This window comes from Nilaparvata lugens, chromosome 10 (assembly GCF_014356525.2).
Source record: "Nilaparvata lugens isolate BPH chromosome 10, ASM1435652v1, whole genome shotgun sequence".
In the NCBI taxonomy this organism is placed as follows: Eukaryota; Metazoa; Arthropoda; class Insecta; order Hemiptera; family Delphacidae; genus Nilaparvata; species Nilaparvata lugens.
Window position 1 is genome coordinate 8198043 of NC_052513.1, and position 19359 is coordinate 8217401.

General features: G+C 33.4%; 1 protein-coding gene across 1 annotated transcript; it reads left to right on the forward strand.

Moving 5' to 3' along the window:
- The first annotated feature begins 4 nt into the window (after nucleotides 1-4).
- Nucleotides 5-10657, forward strand: LOC111043383 (ubiquitin-conjugating enzyme E2 S). Its single transcript, XM_022328313.2, has 5 exons — nucleotides 5-328; nucleotides 1179-1320; nucleotides 2374-2564; nucleotides 5004-5132; nucleotides 8624-10657. Exons 1-5 carry the CDS (start codon nucleotides 311-313, stop codon nucleotides 8762-8764), a joined length of 621 nt encoding a protein of 206 aa, XP_022184005.1. The 5' UTR covers nucleotides 5-310; the 3' UTR covers nucleotides 8765-10657.
- Nucleotides 10658-19359: the final 8702 nt, after the last annotated feature.

Consider the following 19359-nt stretch of genomic DNA (forward strand, 5'->3'; position numbering starts at 1 on the left):
AATAAACTGATCAATCGGAGGAAGAATGAAAATGGAATGATTTTTTTATCAGATTTATCTTTAAGTAATTTTTCAAGGGAAAATTTTTGATAATAGTCTATGCAAAAGAAATTGAAAAATTAAATTTTGTGGCCATTTTGGGTTCAAGATTTAAAATGCTGATCTCTCATTGGTGGCTTATTTCAAAATGCCACTCTTGGTATAATCATTTGTGACGTTAGACGAATTTTACGCATATCTGTTTGTTTCTTCCTGTGTTGTGATCATATTTCTCATTTTTGTATTGGTTCGTCTCAATATAACTTCACCAATGTCTGCTATGAGCTCTGTAAGTATTCTTCTTGTCAAAATAAATAGGATAAATAATGTGGATATGTGTTTTTGGTGTAGGAAAAACTTGTTTGTAATCATTCTAAGATCTGACTTTCATTGGTTAGAATTCTCGTTTTGACCAAGAATTTAAATTATTACTGGTGTTGATCCACTTATAATTAATGTTTTTCTCAGTTAGTTACTCTTTTTACTTGTAAAGGGTCCAAGATTAAAATAGTATATCATGCACTTTAAAACCTCAAGAGCAGACTAAAACATGTCCATGATCCATTGATGCTGAATTTGACACATTCTAGTAAATTTTATGTTTCACTTTGTTAATACTAGATTGTATGTTTAGGTTTGAATTAATTTTATAAACAATAAAAAACTAGTCATTCAGTCTTGAATTGGCACAGCAATATTGATTGGTAACTTGGACAACCTAACTTTGACTAAAAAATGACCGTTAGATTATGTTTATCACATGCAATCATACTTGATGCATCAGTGCTCCATTTCAATGTATGTAGTTTGTGCTTAAATTATTTATTTCACAATCTTTCTTTTGAATGATTGTTTTAAAATTATCTTACAATGATGATAATAATGCATCATAGTTATTATGCCTTGTTTTATCTATAAATACTTCAGGTCCCAGTTAAATATAGCTAGGTATCAGTATTCGCCGCCCTATCATCCAATCTTAAATCTACGCTACAAATCTGTCAGATTTTATTGTGAGATAATGCTACGTCTTCTAAAGATGTATACCTAGCTTGATGTAAATGTCAAGACCTGAAGCTTTCAGATAAGTTCCTTTTTCAGTTTATATCATAATCAAATCAATCATTTTAAAATTACAGAATGTAGAAAATCTTTCTCCGCAAATCATCCGGAGAGTCGCCAAAGAGTTACAAGAATTGGTTTTGGACCCTCCAGAAGGTATTAAGGTCACGCTCAATGAAGAAGATGTAACAAATATTCAAGCTTACATTGAAGGGCCTGGTAAGTAACATTTTAGCTGATATTTTGCCTTGAAAATCCTATTTGATTTTCAACTTATTTGTGGTTTTATACAGTTGAGATAATATGATCATACAATATTGATGAAAAAACAAATTTTATTGTAATAGAGAACAATTTCCACATCAAATAATGAAAATTATTAAAATTAATATTACAGTACCAGGAAACAATGGTATTAGTTCATAACAAGGTATTAGTTATGCTTACCTATAAGGCTACAAAAGAAAACAATCCTGTTTGAAGCTATGCAATTCAAATTGTGCACAAATTATTTTCAACTAGATTTTTATAACTATTTAAAAAAATATTACATACAAACTTTCCTTCAATTTTCAAATGCTTAAATTGAGGAACATTGTCTCTACAAACTACTTGCTTACAGTATATCACGCACTGTTTCATACACATGTTACATATGGCCTCCTAATGTGGGGACACACTCCATATTGCAAGGATGTGCTACTGATTCAAAAAAGAGCTCTGAGAATAATGACGTTCTCCAATGATTTGGAACATTGCAGGCCGCTGTTCAGAAAGCTTCGAATAATGACTGTTTACAGCCAATATATTTTCGCTGCATTGATGCATGTGAGGAAGAACAATGAACAAATGAAAAGGAGAAATGAGGTCCACAACTACAATAAACGGTCAGCAGGGAACCTGGAAATTCCACGAACTCGATTGACAAGCAATCAGAGGAGCTTCCATATAGCGGCATTGAAGATCTTCAACAAACTTCCCACCGATGTTCAGGAAATGGAACTTAAGAGATTCGAGAAAGCCCTGAAAACCCAACTTCTTGAGCGGCCCTTGTACTCGCTCAACGAAATAGACGAAGAGACGCTTTTTCCTGCCGGATGACCCAGCTGGGTACACGACTACGACGCGGTCTATCTGGCACCCCCAGTCAACGACCCAGACATCAAGTATCAAGTAATTAATATTGAGTGCAAGATTCTATTTTCATTTATACATTTTTATCCTTGTTAATGAAATAAGAGTGATTTTAATTTAACAAAAATCGTTTTCTAGCTGGAACACCGTATGCTGGAGGAGTCTTCAGAGTAAAATTAGCACTTGGTAAAGACTTTCCTCAAGGACCCCCAAAAGCATTTTTCCTAACAAAGATCTTCCATCCAAACGTTGCCAAGAGTGGTGAGATCTGTGTCAACACCTTGAAGAAGGATTGGAAGCCTGACCTCGGAATAAAACATATATTATTAGTGAGTATTAGATTCACTCAGTTACTTTTTAATAAATAATTCTTCGACCTTCCGGTAGTCGCGCCCTTCCCAATCACACGAGCAGTCGCGTTTTGTATTTTGTACAACATCCAATTTTCCAAATGTTATGTACTCTGTTTACTGTCAAAACATATTAATTAATTAATTGTATAATTACTTTTTCCATCTTCTTTGATTATTTTACGCCTATGAACATTTGGATGATTACCATTTCATAGCCCAATAAGGTACATCAAGCAAAGCCATCAATTCTGTGTTATTGGTTCGTTTACAGTCTCCGTATACAGTCTTTCCCGATATTATGCACAGTGCGACTTATGCACTGTCACTGTTGTACTTTTTACAACAGCGCGACTGCCGGAAGGATAATGTTAAGAATAAGAGACCTGCATATCCTCAACATCAATTCTGAATCATTCAATTAACATAAACCATTTTACATTAACATTTAATTTCGTCAAGAAAATAGTTTTTCGTCGTAAAAGTTATACAATTTGAGTGATTTATAATAAATTAGTGGAAATAAAATCTATTAAAGAACAATAATTCTTGTCTTGTATTTCAATCATACTGACGGTCCGGACTATTTGATATAACAGTCGTGATGTCCATTGGCGGTTAAAATTATATATTCACTTCAGGATAGATGGGGCCTTCCTGTGAGGCATTCCCCACCAACAAAAAGCCATATGAATTTACTTTTTACCATTTATAATCACTATTTAAATAAAACTAAATCTGAGTACCCTTTTACATTTTTTTGTCACGATTTATATTTTTATTTATATTAATAGTAGCCCTAAAGAAAAACAATAATCACTACAGTCTGGTAATATGTAAAAGTTGCATTTACATTTTACTTTTCACCATACTTAATCACTATAGTCTGGTAATATTGCAATATAATTTATCTACTAAGAACAAAAATGAAGAGGGCTAGGCTACATTAGTAAACTTGCTACATATTGAGTTGTGACAACTGAAAGATTAAACAATTCTGATTTTTATTTCTATGATCTCGAAGTAGAAGCAGTATTGTAAATTGTTTTGGTTTTCTTCTAGTACTGATTTGTGAAATACTGAATGTTAGATGTTAATGGTTCATGTTAATTGCCACTAATAGCTACTGATTAGTGACTACATTCTCTAATTAGAGAATTTAGAGAATGTAAGTCTGCAATATTTAGAAAATATAGCCTTTCAGAATATAAACAAAGACGAATCCATGTATTCTCTAAAGTCAAGGAAACCTTGAACCACTGTGAGATATTTATGTTCAATCTATTCCGCAAACTTTGGCTATTTATTACTGAGTTTAATCATCTATTGCAACAGATGAATGATTATCTATGAAACATAGATATTATGAAATGAAATCTATTGTTAACAGTGAATGACTGAGCAATAGATGATTAATAGTCAAAGTTTGCGGAATAAATTGAACATAATTATCTCACAGTTGTTCAAAGGTTTCCTTGACTTTAGAGAATGCATGGATTCGTCTTTGTTTATCTTCTGAAAGGCTATCTTTTCTACTATTTTCTAAATATTGCAGACTCTAATAATTAGAGAATGTAGTCACTAAACAGTAGCTATTAGTGGCAATTAACATGAACCGTTAACAATTAACATTATTTAGATTAGATACGAATATTCAATGTTTGATGAAGCATCTAGATGAACCATTGATTAGAACCTCCGCTATCGATGCACCTTTTTCAAAAAATCGTAAACTCATGAACTGAAATGTAATGGGGAACCAACCGTTCACGATGCAACTAGTTTTATTTTAATGGGTTTTCATCTGATATCAATTGAAATTTGTTTAGGGTTACCAATTGAAATTGATTCGGATTTCGATTTGTGATCACAATTATACAAACTATTAATCACTATCAACAATTGTTTATTTTTATAATTAATTAGCATAAATTGTAAATCTATTGTTATATTCATTATAAAATTGCAAATCTATCTACCTACATTCTCACGCTGTTGGATTTTGGTTACGAAATATTTATATCCACTGTTTGAGAATGAATCCTAACTAATCCTGATTCATCAAATACTGGATTATTTAGGATGAAAAGAACCTTTTTTATATTTTATTGGCGCATTATAATATGTTTTAGCTCAATCGAGTCATAAAAATAACATCAAATACCCTTTACATAATTTATTGATGCATTATAATATGTTTCAGCTCATGCGAGTCATGAAAATTACTCATGTGTTGAAGCATGTAATGCATTAATGGAATATAAAAAGGGTACTCGATGTTATTTTTCTTTTAATAAAAGTGGTAGCTCAATATAGAACAAATTAAATACTGGATTACTGTATCTTCCTTAATTCAATTGAAATTCTATATAATATCATTACAATTACACATGATTTTTAATTGGTTTTGCTTTGCAGACGATAAAATGTCTGCTAATAGTACCAAATGCCGAATCAGCGCTGAACGAGGAAGCTGGGAAACTGCTGCTGGAACATTATGACGGCTACTCTCAGCGGGCCAAGATGATGACTGAAATCCATGCTCTCGTAAGTTCACTTCTCAGATAATTACCTGTGATTTAAATCAGATTAATTCAGATAGTAGACGTATTCAATCACAGTGTTCGACTTGGCCAGCTAAGTTAAGTTATTTCATCTTCTGTTATTTGATAAGTTAGTGTCAAGTCAATCTCATACATTTATCTAAATGTAGTATATTGGAAAAAATCTGGTGTGGTACACTCACACAACTATCCTTGCTTATTGAACTGCAATCCTCATTCTTTAAACGAAAATAATTTAGGGGAATAACATAATGACAATTTGGCGACTACATTTAAAACTATAATATTAGGCACACTTTTTTATGTATTTGAACACGACATGCAGTCGATTATTAAGTAAATATTAAAAACTTTTACTTACTGACTGGAGTACTTTCAATCGTCAGACGATTACATAAAAAAAGTGTGTTTATACAAAGCAGCTCGGAATGGATCAAGAAACCATCACCTTTAATATTAGGGATATAGGGATAAACTATAGAATATTAGGGTGCTCCTGCAATTTTCCTTGAAACGAGACTCATGACAGTTGATAGGGCTTATAAATAGCTATCCAGAGTATAAATTTGAGAAAAATCGTTTGATCTGTTTTCGAGAAAACCGTGAAAAACATGGTTTTCAGTCATTATCCGCCTTTTTGAATTGAATTTTATTGAATTATTGTCGATCCTCATGGTATAAGGACCTTAAGTTTAAAATTTCAAGTCAATCGGTTAATTCGGAAAGGAGTTATGGTGTTCACAGACATACACACACACAGACCAACACCCAAAAATCATGTTTTTGGACTCAGGGGACCTTGAAACGTGTATAGAACTTGAAATTAGGGTACCTTAATTAATTTTGTTTGGAAAGCAATATTCTTTCCTTACCTATGGTAATAGGGCAGGGAAAGTAAAAAGAAAGTAAAAGCAGGATTATTAGATAACGCGGTTTTGATTCCGCTAACTCTAATAAGATTCACGTTATAAACTCAGCATCTGATTTTCATTCATTTCCTATCCGATCTTTCATTGGCCCATATGAATAAAACCAGAGCAAATGCTCATAAGCAAGAGCATGGAGCATAAGGTTTTGCTCATGAGCAAAAGGTAGAAGGAAAAGCATTTGCTCATTTTTATATGAATAAGCTTTACCTTATGCTCCTGAACTCTGGAGCAAATGCTCACATAATATTTTCAAGATTTTTCATCAGCTGATTCGCTTTTGTAGCCTTACTTTGTTTTTTAGCTCACGGAAGCGCTAAATATGCAAGTAGGGGGCACCGCTTGTGTTTGTGTCGTCTGCTCTGTTTTCTATTTATGAATAGAGTTTTAGGTTAGTTGAGTTTAGAATTTTGAAATAATAGCGTGAAAAAATGTCATCTCTATAATAATCTTCAGCATATTCTTATAATATCAATAGCCTTCTTATAATCGTCTACACTCTCATCTTCTTAAATGCCTATTTCCTATTTTGTGTGAAAAGAGTTTTATAGTTCTCAACTATTGGTTGTGATCGTATCTGGTATAGTTTCCTCTTCCTCATAAGAATTAGTTGAGCCATTTTACTATGAGCAAAAGGTGATAAGCTGCTCTAGACTAGACTCACCTTTTTTGAAGCATTTGCTTCAAAAGTTGAGCAAATGCTCTAAGTTTATTCATACAACTTTGAGCAAAAGCTTTTACTTTTGAGCAAATGCTCAAACTATTTCTTTGATGAGCATGAGCAAAAGGTTTTGCTCACGTTTATTCATAGAAAATGAAGCAAATGCTCCATATTTTAGAAATATAAGCAAATGCTCAACTTTATTCATATCGCCCATTGTGTTTGGTTTTGGTTTGCTGTCTGTCATTAGGCAAATCAAATCCATCTGCAGATCTATCTGTTCCTTTTTAACTGCACAGGAATGCCAGGAATGTTTTTAGGCTACCAAATAACTGATGAAATATAAATAACTACTAGAGTATATAGTAACTATAATAATAAATAGTCACCCCCTGGGTTAGAGAACTCGCTCAAGAGCTGTTTTATTGTAATATTTGAAACCCGCAACTTTTTCTTAAGCCATGTCCACACTGAACAAATGTTCGGCAAACATGTTTGTTGAGGAGCTCAGGGACAAACATTTTTATAAGTTTGGACAATCATTGTTGGTCAAACAAAAAATTGATGTTTTCCCAAACATTTTCAGTGTTGACAGCTGTAAAAACATAAAAACTGTTCTCCTCATTTACAAATATTTTGTTTAGTGACGCGTCCACACTGACCACGGGCAAACATTGTTTGCCAAACATAATAAAATTTGCCTAAACTGTTTCAACAAACATGTTCGTCGAACATTTGTTCAGTATGGAGACGGCTTTATACAGGATTGGTGAAAATTATGGAAACAGCTTATAATATTTTCTTCTACAAGAATAATTCAACAGTAAGTTTCATTGGAGTTCCAATTTGGAATGAAAAATTACTCTTCGAAAATTATTCTGTCGCTTCAACATCTTTGCCTCTCATATGAATCCAAATTTATGATACATGATTTCGATATGGAGTTCCAAGAGAAAATGAATGGCGAAAACCGCTTATTGATATCTTAACCCGTATCAGTTGATTGATGTAAAAGTTGTAAATCATGTTTTTTATTAACCAGCTGTAATCATGTGTCAGCGCATGAAGGTCCGTCTGTGTGATAGCATCTAAATAGCCTCAGCTGATATTACGAATTAATGAATGGGGAAACTGTTGTAATTGCATTCAATGAATTCTTCAGCTGACTAAAGTGATAAATCACAGCAATTTTTTTATTATGCGCTTTCATTTTTATTTTTATATCCTGAAAAAGGACGAAGGAGTGGGTCAATTTTGTTGTCCAACGAACTTGTCCTGTAAAAAGGTTCGAAGTATAAGTGTTCAAAACTTCAAGCTGATTGATCAATTCTTTCTCAAGTTATTGTAGAATTTACAAACAGACGGACAACAACTTTGGCCTTCAGTAAGTCAAAAGTGAGAACTCGCTAACGCTCGTTCAATGATTATAATCTGTATAAGCAATGTGGAATCTGTAAGAAGAATATATGTCCATGAATCATAAAGAATTCGAAGTCATCAGAGACAAATCAGACAGAGGAAATTATGCGAAAAAGAAAAGATTTCAAATAATGTATTCATAAATTATTTAATCAATTTGGACTTGGGAGAATGTTGGCAAATACAAACGTAAATTTGAACAAGCATTAATTTAGCAGAACATCTAATTCAGGTTATAGTAATAGCCTACGTTGAAAGCCCACCAACATAGCTGGGCTCTCAACTCAGAAGTAGACAGTCCAAACAAGAAGGGCTTGGCTTGATAGGCTCATATCTTGCTTGAATGCATTCTACTGTTATTTATGAAAAAATCACAGTATAAATAATGTGATTGTTTTGAATAATAATCCAAGATTAGATTAAATAATGTGGAGTAAAAATTTTATTTTTTATTGTTGACTTTTTCAGGCACAAAAAGTTGCAAAAGCAGGCATGGAGATGTCGTCAATGGACGGACCGCAGGCTAAGAAACACGCGAGTGATAAAAAAGTAGCAGCCGATAAAAAGAAACTTTTAAAAGATAAAAAGAGGACATTAAAGAGGTTGTGAGTTAATTTTAAGAGCGATCGCGAAATATTATCATCCATTTGCACCACTCAATCAACGTAAGAGTATTGTAGACCTATTGTGTGCTGTGGTATGTGTTGCATATTCAAATATTTATTTTGTGTAAAAACCGATTGAGAACATGCAGAAGGATTCTATTTAGTTACTGTGTTCAAAGCTGACACAACTATCAGCACATTGTGGATCTACGATTTAGTCAGAGACATCTGGTTTGGCAAAATGGAAAGAGCGCTAGGCAATTTGAAATATTGTAAATACCTTTATAAGATGAGAGGAATGCAAGTCTAATTATGGAGAGAGAACGGAAAGGCAACAAAGCCAAAAATTAACTATTTAGATTATAAACTTTCAACTTGACACTGTCCGCTGGTAAAATCTTTGTTCGTATAGGTTTTTCTCGCTTCTAATTCAATTGATTAGAAAAGTTCAATCAAATATTTCATTCCGATCTCCCACTTCAACCTGGAGCTAGTTTCTACACATCAATATTGATATTTCACTCAATTAGTGACAATTGCATTTTAAATTCACTACTTATTAGTACCCAAGTAGAGTATCACTGCATTCAACTTTTAGGCTAGATTTGAAACTATTGATCTTTGAAAAATAATTTTAAACAGTGATGCTTTTATCATCGACTTCATTTTGCTACCCTATAATCGCTTATCAATAATATTGTTATTTTAACACATTATAATCATGGAAGTCCCTCTATTTCAAATAATAATAGAACAAATTTATTTTAAATCGTGTCTGATTTTAGGCTTTATATCTAAGAAAATTCTATCAACTTTAAAGGACAACTTAAAAAAGCTCTCATCGAAACTAGTGTAGAATGTTGCATCGCATCTTCTATATAATTTTAAATTATTCAGATAATTACCCAATTCGTTTTCCAATGTGATGCTATCCATCCAGTCAATATTATTCTTATTTAAAATCTTAAAATAAAGTTTATAATAATGTAAAATCTTTTTCAATAAAATAGTTTTTTTTTAAACTAATCTGTGATTATACATCTACAATGATTTAAAATTTAGCCATCAAGAATTGATATTAATTTTATCATAGTAGTATATTAAAAATTATGCTTCGAAGCTACATTCTTTCAAGATATTGATGATTCCATATTATAATTATTGCCTGTATTCTTTTGTTTTTCAAGGAAATGCTCATAAAAGTCAAATTTTACAGAGAACACAATATACTATATATTTTTACATAGGCCTCAATTATACTGCGCAATTTTGATGTTATAAAGGGTATTGGAAGGTAATACTCTCTCCTCAAATTGTCGTAATCTTCAATACCTAGCAGTGTAATGTAACTTTTATTTGTATGGAAGTACCTATTATCATTGAGAGTTGTTATTTCAATTATTATCATCAATCTACTTTTTTATATTTACAAAATCACTATTATTTGTTCTATTATTAACTATTGAAAATATAATCGATTCTATACTCTTTTAGAAGTGACATTCAGCAAGTTTGAAAATTGTATTACCCATTTTAGATGTCATTGTTTCTCCCTTGATTTTGCAATGTGAGTGTCTGTATATGGTGTGCTAGATATAAATGTAAGAAGTTTTTAGTTCTTTAATAATTGATTTCAATTAAATTAATTGTAACGTTATCGACATTATTGCAATTTATCAAAGTAGCGATTATTTTTAAATATTTGAAAATATTTTATTTCAATCTTAGATTTTCACATATTTATTTTTGAATTGATTCAAATTTAAAATTTGAATCTCACCATTTTATGGCATTCTTTATTTATTTCCGGATGAAAAGACTATTTTAAGTAATACTGTATTGATTTTTGTATTTTTTGTATCTAAAGAGAGTAAATGAATAAATGTTTGTTACATTACTGAGTATTGTATTCTTTATTCACTGTGAATGATAACCGATTCCAGCGAGATCATCATAAAGATCCTATTCTAGAGCTGTGAACAAAATGTTAATAATAACCTAAGGCCCAAATATCGGTGTTGTCTTTGCTGCAGTGTGCAGTATAGAAGTGGTGCTTGGTTTAAACTAGTGCAGTCAAAAGTTGTTAAAGGCAGTCCTTTTGACCTTGAACTTGTTTCTAACGCTGACATCACTTGTAACCTCGCAACAAATCTATTTGCGTTCTGTTTCTGTGTATATATTACTGCATGTGCAAATTTTTAAACTCATAAAACAAAAACTGACTATTGGCTGAAACTAAATACAGTAGTTCAGTTCCAAAATCTACAATCCCTCTATGAGAGTAAATTCATAGACAAGTCTTTCAAAAGAAGTCTCCGTCCCCACCCCTATTTCTGCTTGCCAATAATGTAATATTGAATTTGGTTGGTTTTCTTAGATCGCTGATACCTCGACTTCTGATCAGAGACAAATAAACAGTATTTTTACTCTATGTTCTGATTGAAATAGCCTTAATTTTATTTTGCCTTACTATTACTTCCTTAAATTTTTGTCATGCTAAGGCAATATTTGCAACCTCATAATCCTCCGTGACTATTGAATACAGTTTTAACAAATGTTATAAATGAAATTCTTACTTATTTATATAGAATTAAATTTTTAAAATTGCTACTGGCAATTACAGGTGAAGATATTAATGATTTGGGAAGGGTAACAGTAACTCAGTACACCGAAACATGCCAATCCTAACCCATTACCCATATTACATAGAATTCAAAATAGATTCTCTCAATATTATTATACTGTATTTCCACCAAGGTGGAGTTTCGGCGCAAATAGAAGGGATAGAATCCGAAATGAAATGACAAGAAACCGAATGGAAATATCAAAGAAAATGCAAGAAAAAAGACTGCAGTGGTCCGGACATGTGGAGAGAAGAGAGGACGATTATATGGGAAAAAAGAACGACCACTTGGATGTCGAAGGCACTAGGAAGAAATTGGGATATTGTATCGCCCAAGATCTTGTAGAGGAGGGAATAAAACCAAACTAAGCCCATGACCGAGACTCCTGGAAGCAACCGACCCGAAACGCTGACCCTCCTGAATGGGAAAAGGCTGGGAAGTAGAAGAAGATTATTTTTCCACGAAATGCATTCTTAACTGCTGCAATTTCTGATTTTCCAAATCGTGGCGGCAGGAGGGGAGGTGTTCCTGCTTATCTTTTATACCGTTGTAATTACTCTGTTGCATATCCATACTTTTTCACGATTAAAATTAAACTTGAATTTTGAAAAACACTTATGGTGTTTTGTAACACCATAATAATATAATGTAAGTGCATTTTCACTCCATAAGTGTTTTTCAAAATATTCAAGTTTATATTTGTAATATTCCTCAACAACCAATACCATAAAGCTTATTACTCAAATTTTTGAAGTACAGTACTTTTTCCTGGTTCACAACAGATGAGCCCAAATTTCATTAAAATTTGCTACATTTAAATAAACAAGGAACGGCATTTGAATAAACAGTTCATTGTTGAGGAAATAGTACTTTACGAAACAAGTCCGGTAACGATAATTTACCGCATAAGTATGATTGTTTCTGCCCGAAACGTAGTTGAGGGCAGACTTATCATATGAATGCGGTAAATACGTTACCGTACATGTCACGTACAATATTTTTTGTCATACTTATCTGAGAAAGAATAATATTGCTGAGAAACAGAAACCATTACCTGCTGCTGCTCGAGCTACTGCATTCTATAAACATGACTTAGCCTGTAGCGCCTGGTTCATAACAGACAGACCCTTCGAGCTCAAATAAAATAATAAAGGCCTAAGTTATAAGATTTCAAATGAGTTCTTATAACTTGAAACTCCTTAAATGAGTTCTTTGATTATTTGAGTTAGTATATGAATTACTCAGGACTCAGTACAGTCCTAACATACTCCACTGTAAAGAGAACATTTATGATCTCTTTACAGTACCTATAGTATGCTGTAATGAAAATCACATGTTTTCTTGTTCTGCAAACAGCTGTTTACCGGCTTGATTTAATGCATGGAAAACAGCTGCAATTGAGTAAGTATGACAAAAAACTGCTGTATTACAAATGTAGGGTGGTGATGAAGGAGATAAGTCTTGGTCTTCAATATTCCATCAACATTTTCTCTCACATATTATATTCTTTAAGGCTGTGCATCACCCTAAAAAAACTTTTTACTTGTGATATTTTTCTATTTGTATACTATCAAGTTATCAATCAAAAATCAAAATGTTTTCACAGGAATATTTTTTTTCAATCCATTAGTTTTTGATAATATTATAGTTTAATTTTTTTGGACAGATTATTTCAAATTCGGTATGAGATAAAGTTATCAATTTTTAAAAAATAACTCAAGTTTAGTATTTTTTGTAAGTAGATTAACTTTCAAAAAATTGATATTTTAAGGAATTTATTCAATCAACAATGTCATGGAAAATGTATCCTTAAAATGACATGTTATATTTTACCGAATTTGAAATGATCTGTCCCAAAAATACAAACTTTGGGCGCTCATATCTCAAAAAGTACCTATCGGAAAAAACAAATGTCATTTCTGTTGTATCTGCAAGGGTAGGGGCTTCTATAAAAATTAATATATTACATAAATTAAATAATCCTTTTTTACTCATTGAAGTGATTTAATTCTCATCCGAAGCATTGTATTCGAATATAAATTACTTCTTGATAAATACCATTGTAGGCTATATGCATGCATTCTGCAATTAAATATTAAATCATCATAATAATTTTTATAACAATAATAGACAAAGCAAACAGATAAGAGAAACAGATTCTTTATCAATTCTAGAGACCTGCTTTTCTTTTCAAAGAAGAAATATTAATTTAAAAAATATTATGTTCTCTTTTGATAAAATGCAGCGAGACTAGATCACAGCGCAGTACCTACCGTACGAGTTATTCACAATAATCACAGTGAGAATGAAAAATAGTAATTTTCTACTTACAATATTAGAAAAAATCAATATAATAATTATATTGATTTTCAGGCAATCAATATAACAAGATAATGAATTATATTGATTTTTTAAATATTGTAAATTTATCAATATTTACCAATGTGGTTCCACCGCAAGCCTCTGTATGCCTATATGCGGATGATGCCAATATAATCTTTACTGGAAAATCGACTGAAGATGTGGAGCTCTCATCTGCTATAGGCCTGTCCTCGATTAATGAATATTTGAATAGCCGGAATCTATTATTGAACTCAAGCAAATCTATAGTTGTCCCTTTTATGACTAAGCAGAGTAGGAATGAATTATGCCCAAGCATAGCAGTGAATAACGAGCTTCTAGAGGCAGAAGAGAGAACAAAATTTCTAGGCTTGTTAATAGATAGCAATCTTTCATGGGATAATCATGTTTGCCAAGTTATAAAAAAAATATCCCCAGGTCTGTATGCTTTGCGTAGAATGTCTAATTTATGTAGTATACAGACACTGAAATCAATATACCACTCCGTAATACATGCGCATCTAGCTTACGGTCTATGTATTTATGGCAGTACCAGTAAGAATAATCTTGATAAAATCCTCAAACAGCAGAAAACAGCTATAAGAATCATGCTCAACCTCGATAGAATTGACTCAGTAAAAGTAGCGTTCTCACAACTTGGAATCTTGACAGTTTATGGCCAATACATTTTTGATGTTATTATCTTCTTCAAGAACATTGCTGGTACAAACTTAAGGAATAATACACACAATTATAATACGCGTTTCGGTCGAATTACAGAAAGACACAGATTACATATCTTTGAGAAAAAAACAATTTACAGAGGAGAGAAATATTTTCTGAAGCTACCAACTAGTTTAAGAGTACTAGAAGATTCTCAAATATTTAGAAAGAACTTGAAGGAATATCTGGTGAACTTATCGTTGTATTCGTTATATGAGTTTGACGCTAATTTTTAAATAAATTATAAATTTCTTTGTAGTCTAGAGATAGCCTAGCCCTAGAGTTGTAAAATCTTTGACACTATTCATATGTACTTGTACATTATTTAATGAATAAAGACAAAAAAAAATAAAATAAAAAATAATTATTCTTAAGAGAGATTTCAGCTATAATAACTGTGATGAAATTTTGTTCATCCAAGCCGGACAGGTCGAAGGGTAGGAGGCAGACAAAGAAGTACTCCAAAGAAGGCGTCGTTGGGCTAATCCCCCACACGCTGGATAAGCTCGGATTCAAAGTACATTAAATAGCCTCGGACGGGACCGGAATTTAAGGAATAAGAAATTGGACAAGACACTTGACTTACGATTTGGGAATTGGAATGTGCGCACTTTGACCGGAAAAGAAGTTGAAATAGTGGAGGAGATGAAAAAATATAAAATGAGTGTATTAGGAATAAGTGAGATTCGGAAACGAGGGATTGGAGAGAGACAGCTAGATGATGGATATGTGCTCAGATATTCAGGAACAACTGATGCGGGTCGATTGAAAGGAGGAGTTGGTATCATAGTTGATGAAAATACAAATAATTTGATAAATTTTTGGACAGTTTGCAAAAGTCTGCGAGGAAAGTTTGGAAAGCAGGCAAGGTCTATTAAGAATAAGGAAGGTCAGCTGGTGACAACCACTCAAGATGTGCTTGAAACATGGAGAAGATTTTTTGAAGACAAGTTCAATGAAGATAGGGTGGTGCAAGAAGTGAATTTGGAGTTGGATGACAATGCTCATGAAGTACATCAGATGGATGCTGGAATAACAAAGGATGAGGTGAGGGAGGCTGTTCAAAGGTTAAAGAATGGGAAAGCAGCAGGAATTGATAATATTCAAGCTGAATATTTGAAGAAAGGGGGTGAATGTCTCTTAGATAGACTCACTGAGTTATTGCAGCAGGTTTGGGAACAAGGTACAATTCCAAAAGAATGGGAACAAAATATTATAGTTCCACTCCACAAAAAGGAAATACCACTGATTGTGAAAACTACCGAGCAGTTTGCTTATCTTCAGTGGTATGTAAAGTGTACACTCGAATATTAGAGAAAAGACTGCGAAGTGTGGTGGAAGAACAGCTAGAGGAGGAACAGTGTGCATTTAGGCCTGGCAGGCAGACGCAAGACCACATCTTCTCAATAAGATCGATCTGCTCAAAATCTATTGAAAAAGGCAAGCAAGTATATCTGGCGTTCCTGGACCTGAGAGCCGCATTTGATACAGTATCAAAAGAAGCCTTATGGGAGACATTGGCTGCTAAGAATGTGCCACAAAAATTACAGCGTGCTATTAAAAGTGTCTTCAATAATGTCACTGCAGTGGTTAGAACGTGTGGACAGATATCAGGACCTCTGCAAATGAGAAGGGGGATAAAACAGGGGGACAGCTTGAGTCCACTATTATTCACCATGGTAATGGATGAAATCCATAAAATCTGCAAACGAAGAACGGGGAGAATGACAGTCGGACACTGGAATTTAAGGCCCATTTTCGCTCAAGCTCTACTGTTCGCGGACGATATAGTTCTGATTGCTGACTCGGAAAGGAAACTAAAAGCAGCTGTAATCGAATGGAATGAAGAGATCAAGAGAAAAGGTATGGAACTGAATATCAATAAGAGCAAGGTGATGGTGGTGAATGGAACTGAAGGTGAGAGAGTGATAATAGAAGTGGAGGGGCGGCAGATGGAACAAGTAAAATCATACGAGTACCTTGGCACCATTATAAATGAAGATGGAAAACTGGATGAAGAACTGAGAAACAGAATCAACAAGGCTAGCCGGGCTTACTATGGTACCAAAGACTGTATTTTCGGGAAAAAAGAAGTGGGTACTATGGTGAAGAATAGGGTCTATAAAAGTATAATAGAGCCTATAGTTCTGTATGCGGTGGAAAGTTGGCCCATGAAGACACAGCATATGAGTAGAGTAAGGGCAGTGGCAATGAAGTGCCATAGAAGAACGGCTGGGAGGACGTTGAGAGACAGAGTAAGGAGTGACCGCATCAGGGAGGAAATTGGAATGAAAGATGTAAAAGAAGTTATCGACAGAAAGCAATTAGGATATTGGGGTCACGTACAGAGGATGGACGATGAGAGGAAAGTGAAACAGTACGCAAATGTGGTTGTAGGAGGCAGACGGAAGAGAGGACGTCCCCGGTACTCGTATGATGAACACATTAGAAGATTGGGAGAGGAGAGAGGGAAGACTGTGGGGCAGATGAGGAGGCTGGCTGCGGATCGCGACACCTGGAGGCGGTTGTCCGAGGCTACCCCGACGCTGTGAGGCACACCGGGGCAGAGAGAAAGAAGAAGAAGAAGATGAAATTTTGTGAAACTTGTGAGATTATTAACTACTTATACGTTTTATAGCATCTATTATTAGTGCGGCACGGTACTGTATAGTAGATTGGTAATTATATAACACAGTCTAATTTACATTAATACATAATACAATGTCACCATTGACCGGCTGAATAGCTCAGTGTTGAAGTAAAATACAAAATGCTTCTCTATCAGTTACCGGTAGGCCTACTTGTGCTTAGAAGCAATAACTGTCAATAATATAATTATGCTTCTTTAGCTCACAGTTTTTCAGAAATATAAAAAAGCAATAATGGAATGGATAAACGCAAAAAAATGTAAATATACACATCGTATACGGTAATATCAATACGTATGTAAAATAATCCCAGATGCGCATTTGCGCTGCAGTAAGCCTTCCCCCCTTTGAGCAGCCCTGAATATTACAATCAAACATATTATTATTATAATAAATCGACTGCTTCTGTCTTTCTGTACACAAAAGAGTGTGGACGGTATATTTTGTGCACGCTCAACTCGCCACTTGCAAAGGCAAGCCGAGGTAAGACATCGCATTCGGCTTCACTCGACTATAGTGAGGTCCATGTTATAATGGCAGTATTTAATTAGCAATCGTATTGCTACCATTCAACAAAGAGGATAGCGCTATCTCTTTCTCGTTTTTTTCTGTTGCCAGATTGGCTTCTTAACAATGTAGAAATATACTCAATTAACAAAATATTTAATCTTGGTTATGAAAATTCATTATGAGATTATTGAAAAATAATTTCTTGTTTGATAAAATATAACTGTTTATTTTTAAAGAGAATCAACAGTTGCGTTAGTATTCAATAAACACATCACATAAACCTGTATCAGTTACCGTCTATAGAAGGCATTGACAAGACAGAGGATCGACAACGTTGTTCTCCTATCTTTCTCCACTGCCATTATAACGTAGACTTCACTTTTGACTCGGTAAAAGTGAAGTGGTGTGAGTGTGCCGTTTTGTTTTTTGAAATATTGATTTACCACAGAGAAGGGATCAGAGGGAACATTCTTACCGACTATTGTTTCGCCTAATGTGTAGTATCACTTATACCGGTAGAAAGCGCTTGTATACGCAAATGACGATTTCTGTCTGAGCTTGATTAGTACTGTTGTAGGGGGACGTAGTGGGGAGTAATTGGCATCCTACACTTCCCTCTCCAACAAACCAGTTCACACCACTCTCTCCCCCCAACAAAACAACTGCTGACAGGATTTATGGCTTGAGGCATGCATGCATGTCATTGTTTTGCTAATAATACATAGACTAGACATTCATTTTTCTTATTCTAATCACTATATCACTTGCTACTCTCAACTCTCCAGATCGCATGAATGCTGCGTCTCCAGTGACAAAGAGGATTAATTTTTATTTCTAATCAACAAGAACTAGAAAACAATAAGTGAATGAGTAGCCAGATAAACTGTTGTCCATTATAAAAATGTAATATAATCCAAACTTTATTACATTATGTACTTCAATTCAATAATTGAAAAAATTTAAATCAATCTAATTTAATCCATAATATTGCGATTTTGAACTTAAAAATTGAGAAAGAGCATGGAATAATTTTAATCATGACATGTTCTTGAGGTGCTGTGTAATGCAGCATTATATTTCTCTATTATTGTTCTAAAATGATTTTAATAAATGATGTCAAAACTGCTCATTAACAATAATATTGTTTCAGTTACTTTTTTCATTGAATAGCCAAGATTGTTAACCTTAATAATATTATTTCAGATGCTTTTTGTTTTCATTGAATAGCCAATGGTTGTCAACCTTTTCATGGACTGTACCCATAGTGGAAAGTTCTAATTTTGCATATGAACTAAATGCTGTTAGGCTAGCCGTCTAGCGGGAGATTGGGGAAGAGGGAGTAATTTGAAAATTCAATGAATTTCTCTCATTATAAACTTATAAGAGTTATAATCTTCTTAGCATTCAGTAAAATAACATCCAGTTTCATTGTATATTATAAGGAGGAAATTGATTGATACTCTTTAAAAAGATTTACCTACCCCTGTTATTATGTATGTGTATTTTTGTCGTAAATGTATTTCCTTTGCTTGATATAATACAAAATTATAAGTAGAGCAATAAAGAGCAAAACTAAAAACGTAAATCGATTTTGAAATAATCTTCATGACCTTTTAGAAGAAACTTTGTGGCTGAATCTGCTAATCAACTCCGACCGTGTTGATAAACTTGAAACGCAAAAAATGCTGTTGATTTTATCATTTTTATTCATAGTTCACTTGGACGCACGGTACGATTCAATCACTTAAAAATAT